General features: G+C 25.2%; 4 protein-coding genes across 4 annotated transcripts; 2 read left to right on the top strand and 2 right to left on the bottom strand.

Moving 5' to 3' along the window:
- Positions 1 to 1,338: 1,338 nt before the first annotated feature.
- OCT59_011532 (uncharacterized protein) lies at positions 1,339 to 2,163 on the top strand (the record flags this gene model as incomplete). Its single annotated transcript, XM_066133802.1, has 6 exons — positions 1,339 to 1,366; positions 1,430 to 1,457; positions 1,756 to 1,783; positions 1,858 to 1,884; positions 1,951 to 1,992; positions 2,059 to 2,163. 6 exons carry the CDS (start codon positions 1,339 to 1,341, stop codon positions 2,161 to 2,163), a joined length of 258 nt encoding a protein of 85 aa, XP_065989126.1.
- An 884-nt stretch (positions 2,164 to 3,047) lies between these two features.
- On the bottom strand, positions 3,048 to 3,419 carry OCT59_011533 (uncharacterized protein; the record flags this gene model as incomplete). Its single annotated transcript, XM_066133803.1, has 3 exons — positions 3,048 to 3,091; positions 3,158 to 3,193; positions 3,272 to 3,419. 3 exons carry the CDS (start codon positions 3,417 to 3,419, stop codon positions 3,048 to 3,050), a joined length of 228 nt encoding a protein of 75 aa, XP_065989127.1.
- A 529-nt stretch (positions 3,420 to 3,948) lies between these two features.
- On the bottom strand, positions 3,949 to 4,813 carry OCT59_011534 (uncharacterized protein; the record flags this gene model as incomplete). The annotated part of the gene is made up of 2 exons (XM_025317834.2): positions 3,949 to 4,161; positions 4,229 to 4,813. 2 exons carry the CDS (start codon positions 4,811 to 4,813, stop codon positions 3,949 to 3,951), a joined length of 798 nt encoding a protein of 265 aa, XP_025177522.2.
- Positions 4,814 to 10,402: 5,589 nt separating this feature from the next.
- OCT59_011535 (uncharacterized protein) lies at positions 10,403 to 12,889 on the top strand (the record flags this gene model as incomplete). The annotated part of the gene is made up of 2 exons (XM_066133804.1): positions 10,403 to 11,023; positions 11,603 to 12,889. 2 exons carry the CDS (start codon positions 10,403 to 10,405, stop codon positions 12,887 to 12,889), a joined length of 1,908 nt encoding a protein of 635 aa, XP_065989128.1.
- Between the last annotated feature and the right edge of the window lie 833 nt (positions 12,890 to 13,722).

The following is a 13,722-nucleotide window of genomic DNA, read 5'->3' on the forward strand; positions in this document are numbered from 1 at the left end:
AGATAATAAGAAACACACCAAAAAATATGCAAGTTACTGAATTCAAAGCTTCAAATTCCCATGCATCCAAAAGAATAAAGAAAAATCTAAAAAAAAAAAGAAAATTAGTGTTTAAACAAAATTGTTAAATTAATGTTTTGTTAAATAAAGAGTTTAAGAATATAAAAAAAATATGCCGTAATCTGCGTGTCCAAAGATCCTAATGAAGCTGCCTAAAAAACTAAAACACCAGTATATGCTTTGTTAAAGAACCAAAATCCCACACGTCTAAATATTTGAAGACTATTAAAAAAACAAATGAAACAAATTTACAAAAAGAAAAAAAATGAAACTTTAATAATTTATTCATTAAAAAAGTAAAAAAAAAAAGGTATTAAAGAGAAATTTAGGAATCTATGTCCAAGGAGATTCAAAGCAGCTACTAAAAAAAAAGTAAAAGAAAAAACAAGGGAAAGGGAAAGGAAAGAATGAGGGAAGGGTGAGAAAAATAAAAGAAAAAAATAGGAGAAAGAATTATAATAGGAAAGAGAAAGATAACGAAAAAAAAATTTTAAAAGCTTAAAAAAGCTTAGTCTTTAATAAAATCAAACTGCAGTTTGCAGATCATTAATTCATCTCATCGTCTATGATACCAACAAAAATCAATGAATTATTTGTTTATTTCTATTAAAAATTATCCAAGCTAGACGTTATACAGTCAACATGTACCATATTATATATGTTTTATATCGATGTGTTTTTTTTATGGAGTAATACGAAGTAATATGAAGTCAAAAAAAAAAAAAAATTAAACTTCATGAAACTTTTAAATAAATTTTTTTTTTAATAATAACTTGGAATAATAGCTATTTTTTTCATATTAGTATTGAAAATATAATGCTTTTAATGATTTATTTTATTGAACGAAGTGTAGTACAATATGTAATTAATGTGTATATAGAAGTAAAGAAAATTCTATACTAAATATACATCTAGACTATCACTAATAAAGTTACCCTTCAGAAAAAAAAACAACACAGTGATCATATCAAACTGGAATTTCGATCAAACATTTTGTGAAAATTGTGTTACGTAAATATTATTAATATTCGATGATCTCTTTTTTAACTTAAACTTTTTTTTTAACTTTTTTATCAAAACTTTTTCTCCCTCTCTTTCATACTTCCCTTTCCCCCTTTCGTTAACTTTAGAAACTTAAACTTTTTTTTTTAACTTTTTTATCAAAACTTTTTCTCCCTCTCTTTCATACTTCCCTTTCCCCCTTTCGTTAACTTTAGAAACACAAAAATTCCAAGAAAACAATTTCCCAAGAAGAAAAAAAATAAGTTTACCGAGAATATGGAAAATCAAACTGGAAAACAACCAGGTGGATGTTTCTTTTTTTCCTGTTTCTTTACTGTTAACATTATTAACATCTTTCTTTTTTTAGGTTTCATTTTCATTTTGAAGGCTTTCCTGTGAAAATGGAGTTAGCACTTTTTTTTATTATTTTACTGTTGAATTACAGAAAACAAAACTCCAAATCAAAATTGCGTTTCACAATCTGACCTGTCTAAAAAAAAAGAATAAATGAAATTTAGAAAAATATTTTGTTAAAAGAGATATATTAAAAAGAACCCTTTCCTCCCTACCTAAATCTAACATGTCCGAAAGCTAAAACAAAGAAATAAAAGAAAAATTTACATCACGATCACTTAATGACTCTATTATTTTACCAAAATTTTACTAATGTTTTATTGTTTTTTTTATTTTTAGACCGGCTCAGACATTTGGAATTTTGCATGTGGGTTTTTCTTTAGTTTTTATTTTAATGAAATGTTTATTGACTAACATTTTGTTCATCCTTTCTTTTTTTAGGAATCCAGCTCTGAACTAAATACTCTGGTACTAGGTCATCGAATCAATAATTTTTTATTTTTTGAAAAAATTTATTTATTTTCTATTTTGTAGGAACTCCAGCTTCAATTTTTTGCTTTATGGGCGGATTCCTTAGTAAGTTTTAAATCACTTTCAAAAGCTTGTTTTCAAAAAAATTATATTAATTATTTTTTTTCGTAGTCTGATTTAACCACTGGCAGAATCCTGGGAAATAGCTTTGAAAACTATTTAAAAAAACATTCTTTAAGCATTTTCTTTAATTTTATAGGAACTCAGCTCTACTGAAACCTGAGTAAGTTTTCGAAAACTTTCAAAAACTATTTTAAAAAAGACGAACTTTTTTTTAAGTTTTGTAAGATTCATGCTTCTATTTTTTAATCATATCGTATATATCATAAATTGGCTGTTGTTGTTGAATTATCGAAAAATTTTTAGATGGTCAGACTTTTAGATATGTGAAATTTTGGTAAGATTTGGCCTCTTTTAATCCATTTTCAACATTTATTTTTTTTAATGATATTAACGTATATATTTTTTTGTAGGTTCAGTCCTAAGTGTTAGGTTCAATAGGACAATTTTGAAGTCAACTTGACTTCAAAACTTTATTTTTTATTTTTCTTTTTATAGGTCCACCTTTTTCGAATCTCCTCGTTTGAATATTAATACTTAATAATGTATAATTTAATATGTAGTTATTAGTGTCGCAATGTTGGTAATATAGCATTGTTCATTTTATTAAATATATGTAATTAAAGTATGTCTACAGTGTTATAAATATTAAAAAATTGCACATTGACTGTATATTCACAATAATAAATAAGTATAGTGAAAGCGATTTTACAGTAAATTAAAAAAGCACAGTGGCAACGCATTTTCTTACCTTTGCAACGCGTCGTATGACGTTCAATAACGACGCACAAAACAACGGCTTAATCATGTGATTTTGGCGTAGTATCAACGTTGTTTAAAAATTTGATGTTTCTGTAATGAATATGCATTCCTATTTTTTAAAAAAAGAAAAAATATAAAATAAAATAGAATAAAAATGATAAAAATTTATTTAGTAAAATCTTCAGTTGCATCTTGTTTCCTTGAATTTATTGGATTACTTCTGAAATCTTACCAAAGCAATTATTGAAAGCAATAATAGAAAACTTTTAATTGTACCTTCAAATTTCATTTATATCAAACTCATATTCTTTTGTAATATATTCTAAAGAAAAAAAAACAAAGTAATTAATAAATTCCTTTACGTACTGATTAAAAAATAACTTAATACCTTTATTGTTGATTGATTCTTCAATTAGTTTATTATCTAAGATAATAATAATTATTAAATGTTAAAATGTTGTAAATATTGTCCAAATTTATAAAAAAAATAATTTTTACATACTTGGTTTCGTATTAAACGTTATTGATCTGCTTGTATAAATTGCTTTTGGATGAGGTTTTTCATTAAAATCTGGTCCAAGCATTTTTGATTTTATTAATTCTAATCTTATTTCTTCAGCTTGATTAAAATATTCGGCATCCATTCCCATATTTGACCAAGAATTAAAAATTTTACAAACATCCGCTGCTGAAGGTCTTTTTTCAGGATTAGGATTCCAACATTTTTTCATTAAATTAGCAAAATCTTCAGGAGTGTCGTCAGTAATATTAGGTCGTTTCCCATCAATAATTTTATAAATTAAATCAACATCATGTTCAATATTATCAAAAGGTTTACAACCAGTTGTCAATTCCCACATAATCATGCCCATACAATAAATATCAGATGATTTAGAAAATTTGACACCTTTAAATATTTCTGGTGCAATATAATAAGGTATTACTCCATATATACTGCTATCATGTGGAATGTCATTTGCGGGCTGTGATAATCCTAAATCTCCAATTAGATATTGATCTATTTTACATGAATCATTTTCAATTATTTCAACCAATATGTTTCCGCTATGAAAATCTCGATGTATAAAATCTTTTTCATGAATAGTTTGAAGTCTAAAATAAAAAATTGGTGATTAATAAAATTATACTTAAATAATTTTAAAATCATTACTAAATAAATTATAAAAACCCATCTGAAATTCGCCACAAAATGTGCAATTTTTTCTTCCATGTAATCTCTGCAAAATTTTCTTGTAAATAATTATGTAAATCTCCTCCATTTGCAAATTTCATTATAAACATATATTCTTTTGTTATAGGATCTTTTGTGATACCATGACATTTAATAATATATTCAAATTTACTATCATAACATTGATAAAGTGATTTTAACTAAAATTTTATCGTTTAAATTAGTATTAAATATTTTAAAAAAAAACAAATTTTGAAAATTAATTACCTCATTTAAAAAATATTTGTTTGGTTCTTGAGAATTTAAAACTTTTTTTAGAGCAACAACGTCTCCTTTAATTAAAGCTTTATAAATAATGCCAAATCCTCCTGCTGCCATTTTTATTAAACTTTTAATTTGTGAATATGAAACCCATTTTATTTCATTTTGAGAAATTAGATATTTTTGATCCAAAAATCCTTGAGAATCTTTTAGAATTTCATTTAATTCTTCACTGGTAAAATCGAGTAAATGACTTGTATAGCATGCTTTTGGATGAGATTTTACAATAAGATTATTATACTCAATTGGTGCATTTATAAATTCCATAATATTGCTTTTTAATTCTTCATTAATATCTTCAATTTTTTTATTATCAGGAAGAAAAATCCAATTTTCAATGATATTTAAAATTTCTTTAGAAGATGGTCTTTTTAATGGATCTTCATCCCAGCATTTTTCCATTAAATCTATATAACATTGTGGAGTATTTTCAATAATTTCAGGACGTCCACCTATACAAATACCTGAAGCAAGTTGAAGATCATGTGCTTTATCATTAAATGGTGGAATTTCAGATGTAAATTCCCACATAATTATAGAAAAACTATATATATCACTAGCTTGAGTATAAGATTGACCTCTTAAAATTTCGGGTGCTATAAATGGTAAAACTCCATAAATAGCATTTTCTTTTAAAAAAGATTTTGCAAGTTGATATAATCCTAAATAATCACTAATAAAAATTCCGTATATGTCTTCTTCAAATTTGTTACATAAAATATTACCATTATGAAAGTTATGATGAATAAGATCTTTTTCATGAATATCATTAAGACCCTTAATAATCTGATATAAATTAAATAATTTTTGTTTCCAATTTTTTGTTATTTCTGTTAAACATCTTTTTAAACTACCCTTATTTGTATACTCTATTATTAATACATAATTCAAAGTATCTGGATCTTTTGTAAATCCATATACTCTAATCATTCTACGTGAATTAATAATTTTCCACTATAAAAAAAATAATATTTAATTAATTAATATAAACAAATTATAATATTAAAAAAAATAATAATATCTAAACATACTTCATTTAAAAATTCATTTAAACTTCCATCTGAATTATTAAGATAATCAAAATATTTAAAAATTACTTCGATACTATTATATCTAGCTTTATATATAGTACCAAATCCTCCTTTATCAAGATATTCAATATTTTCAAATTTATTATAAGGAACCCATTTTAAGTTATTTTTAGAAATAAATTGATCCACAATTTCACTTCCACTAGTACCAAATCTTTAAATATAAAAATGAAATTATATTAAAAATTTAAATCTAAAATAAAATTTACAATTAAAAATTTAAATATTAAATAATATTAATTATAACTTACTCTAAATAAAATTATAAGATTTAATATAATGAATAATTAGTTTTAAATAAATAGTATATAATAACTTAGTATAACTTACCAACTAAAATAATTATCAAAATATTTAAAAAAATTTAATTATTATGAGTAAATATTATATAATTATAATAAATTAAATATAAAAAATATAATTAAAATAATACAATACTTACAGGCTAAAATATTTTAAATAATTTTTTAAATAATTTTTTAGTTTGAATTATACATAATATTATGTAAATATAATATAATTACTTACAGGCTAAAATATTTTAAATGATTTTTTTAAATAAAAAATTTAATTAGTTTAAATTACATGTAAATATTATATAAATATAATAGAATTATATAAATAACTTATAACTTACCAACTAAAAGAAATTACAAAATAATTATTTAATAAAGAATTTAGTTAGTTTAAATTATATGTAAATATTATATAAATATAATAGAATTACTTACAAGCTAAAATATTTGAATAATTTTTTAAATAAAGAATTTAGTTAGTTTAAATTATATGTAAATATTATATAAATATAGAATTACTTACGTTCTTGAATAATTTTTTAATAAAGAATTTAGTTAGTGTAAATATTATATAAATATAATAGAATTAGATAAATAACTTATAACTTACCAGCTAAAAAAATTGCAAAACAATTGTTTAAATAATAATTTAGTTAAATTATATGAAAATATTATATAAATAACTTATAACTTACCAACTAAAAGAAATTACAAAATAATTATTTAATAAAGAATTTAGTTAGTTTAAATTATATGTAAATATTATATAAATATAATAGAATTACTTACAGGCTAAAATATTTTAAATGATTTTTTAATAAAGAATTTAGTTAGTTTAAATTATATGTAAATATTATATAATACATAATAGAATTACTTACGATCTAAAATATTTGAATAATTTTTTAAATAAAGAATTTATTTAGTTTAAATTATATATAAATATTATATAAATATAGTAGAATTAAATAAACAACTTATAACTTACCAACTAAAAAAATTACAAAATAATTATTTAAATGAAAAATTTAGTTTAAATTATATAAATATTATATAAATACAATAGAATTAAATAAATAACATACTACTCCCTATATAATTTTTTAAATAAAGAATTTAGTTAATTTAAATAATAAATAAATATTATATAAATACAATAGAATTAAATAAAATAACATACTCCCTATATTATTAAATAAATAATTTTCAAATAAAGAATTTAGTTAATTTAAATTATATGTAAACATTATATAAATACAATAGAATTAAATAAATAACATACTCCCTATATAATTTTTTAAATAAGGAATTTAGTTAGTTTAAATTATATTTAAATATTATATAAATATAATAGAATTACTTACTATCTTAAATATTTGAATAATTTTTTAAATAAAGAATTTAGTTAGTTTATATGCAAATATTATATAAATATATTAGAATTAAATAAGTAACTTATAACCTACCAACTAATAGAAATTACAATATAATTATTTAAATAAAGAATTTAGTTTAAATTATAATATTATATACAGTAAATACAATAGAATTAAATAAATAACATACTCTCTATATAATTTTTTAAATAAAGAATTTAGTTAGTTTAAATTTATGAAAATATTATATAAACATAATAGAATTACTTACGATCTAAATATTTGAATATTTTTTAAAAAAAGAATTATATATAAATATTATATAAATATAATAGAATATAAATAACTTATAACTTACCAACTAAAAGAAATTACAAAATAATTATTTAATAAAAAATTTAATTAGTTTAAATCATATGTAAATATTATATAAATATAATAGAATTACTTACAAGCTAAAATATTTTAAATGATTTTTTAATAAAGAATTTAGTTAGTTTAAATTATATGTAAATATTATATAAATATAATAGAATTATATAAATAACTTATAACTTACCAACTAAAAGAAATTACAAAATAATTATTTAATAAAGAATTTAGTTAGTTTAAATTATATGTAAATATTATATAAAACATAATAGAATTACTTACGATCTAAAATATTTGAATAATTTTTTAAATAAAGAATTTATTTAGTTTAAATCATATGTAAATACTATATAAATATAATAGAATTACTTACTACCTAAAATATTTGAATAATTTTTTAAATAAAGAATTCAGTTAGTTTAAATTATATTTAAATATTATATAAATACAATAGAATTGAATAAATAACATACTCCCTATATAATTTTTTAAATAAAGAATTTAATTAGTTTAAATTATATATAAATATTATATAATATAATAGAATTACTTACGATCTAAAATATTTGAATATTTTTTATATAAAGAATTTAGTTAGTTTAAATTATATGTATATATTATATAAAATAATAGATTAAGTAAATAACTTACACCCTGTAGCATTATAAATTAATTTATAAAGTAAAGTAATTATAATCAATTAGATAAAAATATTATAATTATTGTATATAAAAATTAAGTATATACAGTAACTTACAATCTAATTATTCAAATAAATATTATTAGTCTAAATTATATATAAATACTTTTAAATTAATATATAATTAAATACTTACTTTCTATAATATTAGTACCATAATTATTAAACAATTATATTAATGGAAGATTTAGTTATTTAAAATATCATGTAAAATGCAATAAAAAATATAGTCATTAACTTACCAACTATAATAATAATAAAATAAATTATTTGGTTATATAAAATAATAATAGAAGTAAGTAATTTAATTATCATTCCGATTATAAGATAACCTATTACTTACGAGCTAATATAGTAAATAATTTTTAGAAATAGTTTAAAATATTTAAATTACATGTTTATAATTTACAAGCTGTTAAATAATTTTCTTACTTTTATCTTTCTTAAATTTTGAAACTAGTTTCATTATGTTGCAAATTTGGTTTGAAAAAAATTTTAGAGCAATCTCAATTTGTATTAGATACCTATATTCATATTATATGCTTTTACCTTCATTGTTACTTTGAGTACTTTGAGCCATTACTAAATAATTTTATTGGAGTTAAATGCAATTAAACGCCTTTATTCGAGTATATATAGTAGTTTGTGTAGGGTGTTACAATAACATGTAGTGTATGGATACCTATGTATAGAGCTCCGCACGGGTAAGGGTCAATTCGGGTGACCCGTTGGGTTGACCCGAAATATTCAGGTCAGGTTGTCAAATTCGTGACCCGGTATCAGGTCGGGTTACTTGACCCGACCCAATTGACCTGTTAACCCGAATACTTTAGCTCAAAAAAAATGTTTATACTCTGAAACGGCGGTTTTTCATGTTACCTTATGAAAAAAACGCCATTTCGGCATTGTTTTTTATAAACAAATACGCCGAAATGGCGTTTTTCATTTTATTTTATGGAAAAATGCCATTTCGGCATTTTTTTCACTTTTATGAAAAAAATCGCCAAAATGGCGTTTTTTCATATTATTTTATGGAAAAATGCCGTTTCGGCATTTTTTTCACTTCTTTTATGAAAAAAATGCCGGTTTGGCATTTTTTTTTCACTTCTTTTATGAAAAAAAATCGCCAAAACGGCGTTTTTTCATATTATTTTATGGAAAAATGCCGGTTTGGCATTTTTTTTCACTTCTTTTATGAAAAAAATCGCCAAAGCGGCTTTTTTCATATTATTTAATGGAAAAATGCTGAAACGGCATTTTTTCCCCACTTCTTTATGAAAAAAATCGCCAAAATGGCGTTTTTTCATATTATTTAATGGAAAAATGCCGAAACGGCATTTTTTCCCACTTCTTTTATGAAAAAAATCGCCAAAGCGGCATTTTTTCATATTATTTAATGGAAAAATGCTGAAACAGCATTTTTTTTCCACTTCTTTTATGAAAAAAATCGCCAAAACGGCATTTTTCCATATTATTTAATGGAAAAATGCCGAAATGGCATTTTTTTCACTTCTTTTATGAAAACATCGCCAAAGTGGCATTTTTTCATTTATCTTATGGAAAAATGCCGTTTTGGCATTTTTTTTTCACTTCTTTTATGAAAAAAATCGCCAAAACGGCGTTTTTTCATATTATTTTATGTAAAATGCCAAAACGGCATTTTTTTTTCACTTCTTTTATGAAAAAAATCGCCAAAGCGGCATTTTTTCATATTATTTAATGGAAAAATGCTGAAACAGCATTTTTTTCCACTTCTTTTATGAAAAAAATCGCCAAAATGGCATTTTTTCATATTATTTTATAGAAAAATGACCTGAATACTTTCAGGTCAGACGGGTCAGGTCGGGTCAGAGCAGGTTACCCGACCTGACCTGACCTGATAAAAATTTTTCGGTTCAGGTCAGACAAATTACCTGACCCGACCCGACCCGTGCGGAGCTCTACCTATGTATGTAGGGTATGCAAAATTTCACACGCGTTCCATACAGATCTACATTGTTTATTACCAAATAAGGAAAGGCCTAGACCATTCTATTCTGTACCACGTATGGTCACGTGATACCTTTATATGTGATGTTTAACCATACCCTACATACATAGCCAACCATACAGAAAAAAAAAACTCTTTCCCCTTTTTTTAGTTTTGTCAGTTTTCCGCAGTAATTTTGCGAAGTTTAGTTTTTTTTAGTTTCTATTTGAAACGCCAAAGGGTGAGAGGTCTAAACGGGCGCCTCTGTCTTATACGAGGTTTTTAGTTCTTCTTATATCCTATATTATAAAGGAATATGTCTTCTACACCTTCTATCGAAATAGACTGGTCTTCCACTTCACAACGTTCTTATGTTCAACTCGGTGACTTTACACCACCTGATAATAACTCAGCAGATATATTATATAATACTGAGCGACCAGCATTACTTTCTGCTAAGGATATTCTTTCTCTTGATATCGATGATATTTATCCTTATACGTATTCAACTCTTCATTTTGAAGACAACAAAACGGAATATATATATGACGACGAAGTCTACTTTCAACAGCTATTACAGGCTAATTTAAACGCTGAAATAGAAGTAATCAGCGTACTCAAAAATGACAAACCTTTTGTTGACGACACTCCTTTAACTCCCATACAGGAGATTAATCCTATGCCACCTTTGGATACTGCGCCTCTCTCAGATAATTTACCCATAGTCGAGAACATTAATCCTATACCACCTTTGGATACTGTGCCTCTCTTAGAAAATTTACCCATAGTCGAGAATATTAATCCTATACCACCTTTGGATACTGCGCCTCTTTCAGAAAATTTACCCATAGTCGAGAACATTAATCCTATACCACCTTTGGATACTGCGCCTCCCTCAGAAAAATTACCCATCGTTGGGAAAAAAAATACTTTGCTGGTCTCCCTGAAAAAATTTCACGTGACTACGCCAAAACGATCTGGATATAACAAGATCTACGAAATTCGGCGCTCTAGGAGTTTCTTTTTTGAGCTTGCTGATCATAATCAAAACACCAATGAAATTCATTTGAAGATACACACAAATGATTATCATATGAAAACTAAACCGATTAGTTATAATAACACAAGTTCGTTCCCCAATGACAAATATCAAATCAGCTGCATACTTACGCATTTTTTCACCTCACAAAGAGTCATTCCACGTCGAATACAAGACAAATATTTTAATTTCTTACGTAACAAATTATTGGATAGAATTAAAATAATAAGATCACGTGTTACTAGTACTTCTAATCGAAATTATTCTACAAAAACATTTTTTAATTTCACCTATAAGAAACGTCGTTTTCACTTTGGCATTTATATTCCTTGCCCCTATATTAATAATCGTGAACATTTTCATAATGACACACCATGTAGTATCCCTACTCCTTTCGTCATGTCGCACAATAGACGCTCATGCGTTATGCATCAACATACCTTCTCACAATTACATTGTTTTAAAAATATTAAAAAGAAACATGAATCCAAATCGGATGATATTCCTACAGATTTCTTTAATGACAAATCATCTCATGCCAATTTATTATATTACAGATGGCTTAATGGTAAATCAAAACGTATTACCTCTAGACGACTGGGTATTTTGTATAACAGCAATATTCATGCTAGAGATCCCTCTACAACTTTCAATAAAGGCAAAAGACACATGTATCGAAAATGTCTCGCCAAATTCGAACACAGTTGGTCTCCTAATTTACGTACACAAAAACAACAAGATATACGTTTCAAGCGCTCTTGCCGTCGTGTTTTTAATAAAATGCGTCTACCGCCTAATCATAAGGTCACTAACCAGGACTATTTAGCGACTGCACGCAGACATCATTTTCTATTCATGAAATCTCAAAAGATTAAAGCTCCTATTCGACACTTATCATACAAACAATGTGATTCAATCCCGAACGCTAACGATTATTTGTTCTTGGTTCCTTACTTCGCTACGGATTTTAACCACAAGCAACAAATCATGACGAAACTCACTCAAGCTTCATCATCTACTGGTCCTTCTGCACCACCAGAGAATTACAATCCAATTTCGGATGTATTCATACCTAAAAAATATCATGATATTATACCAAAGGATCCGATTTTTGTGAACGATCGTTATGTGGTTCCTGGATCTAGAGAATGGTTCACTTATATGTATAACGTTGATGAATCTTATTATCCATCAGAGAGTAGTACCTCACGTTACAACGCTAAAGGGAAATATATAGCAAGAACTCCAATATACCGTTCAGGAGTAGTAGAAAATTACGTACCATCATATATAGTAGAAAAATCTCAATTACGAAGAATGGAAAAATTAAAAGAGGACGCTTTAACGAAAGAGGCAGCATACCATGGAACTACCTTCAAGCATTATAATGCTCGTGTTAATACTATTAAATCCTTAACAGATGCATCATTTCATTTTCACGAACGCACACCTAGTTATTTGGCCAGAAGACTAGAAAATCACAATTCGGGTTTTAGTAATACCACGTTAGATAAAAATCATAACAAGGGTCTCAAGAAAAATAATCTCCGAACTCAAGGGGCTATCCGATTTCCTACGCATCATTATATTGATGTATCAGATGATACAGCAGAGGTCGAATATCGGCCCAACAAGCGTGATAATATTAATAACGAGAATCATTATTTCTCATTTCAGGATCATAACATGAAAAGACTACGTCCTTCACCAGATATTACCAATGACTCCCTGGTACCAGGACCTTCAAGTTCTAAGACAGTTTAATTATTCATTTATATATATTAGTACTCTTTTATTTGGAGTTTTTACATTTACCTAGTAGTTTAATCTACATTTTCGGTTCTTTTTTTCGTTATCATATGTATAACACAACTTAAAATAGTGTGAATCATTCCACCTCTTACAGTATTCACAGGTGGCAACCGTGGTTGAAAGGAAAATACGGATCTTAATTTTTATATTTTGATTGCACATACTGTAGATAAAGTTAGACTATATTAGCCGCCCTTTAACTTTCTTTTTTTTAGATAGCCGCTAGTCTCTCGGATGGTTTTTTTATGGTTCCCATTTGATTTTTTAGCGTAGTCCTACTTTATCAAAGAGTACAGATCGAAGAGTGGGGTCCCGTAGGGGATGACGAACAAAGGTCTATACACATATATTAGTTCTAAGCATTTTTGAATTCTTTTTTTCTTCTATTTGTAATAGCCTGGGTTTTAACACTCTTTTAGTAATAAAATAAATAAAAATAAATAGCCAACCATACACTATATGTTTACTATGTTCTCTATGCAAAATGCAGATACCAATTTTCAGGTTTTAGTTCCAGATATATCTAATTAGGCAATAGGAACCGTTATAGCGTCCAAAATGTTGATGGTATCACTAAATTATAAAAATACAATCTTTCTTGTCGATCATTAGTAAAATTAAATCTAATATTTACTTGTCTTTTTTTTCACTTTCACATTTCTTTTGAGAGTATAAAGCGCCAGTACAATAGCGTTCTTTGCAAATTTTGTTATGAAATAAGAAGATGGGCATGTGAAAAAGTCTGAGTAATTTTCGACCTTTAAAGACGGCTGAGAGTGGCAGTG

This window comes from Rhizophagus irregularis, chromosome 2 (assembly GCF_026210795.1).
Source record: "Rhizophagus irregularis chromosome 2, complete sequence".
In the NCBI taxonomy this organism is placed as follows: domain Eukaryota; kingdom Fungi; phylum Glomeromycota; class Glomeromycetes; order Glomerales; family Glomeraceae; genus Rhizophagus; species Rhizophagus irregularis.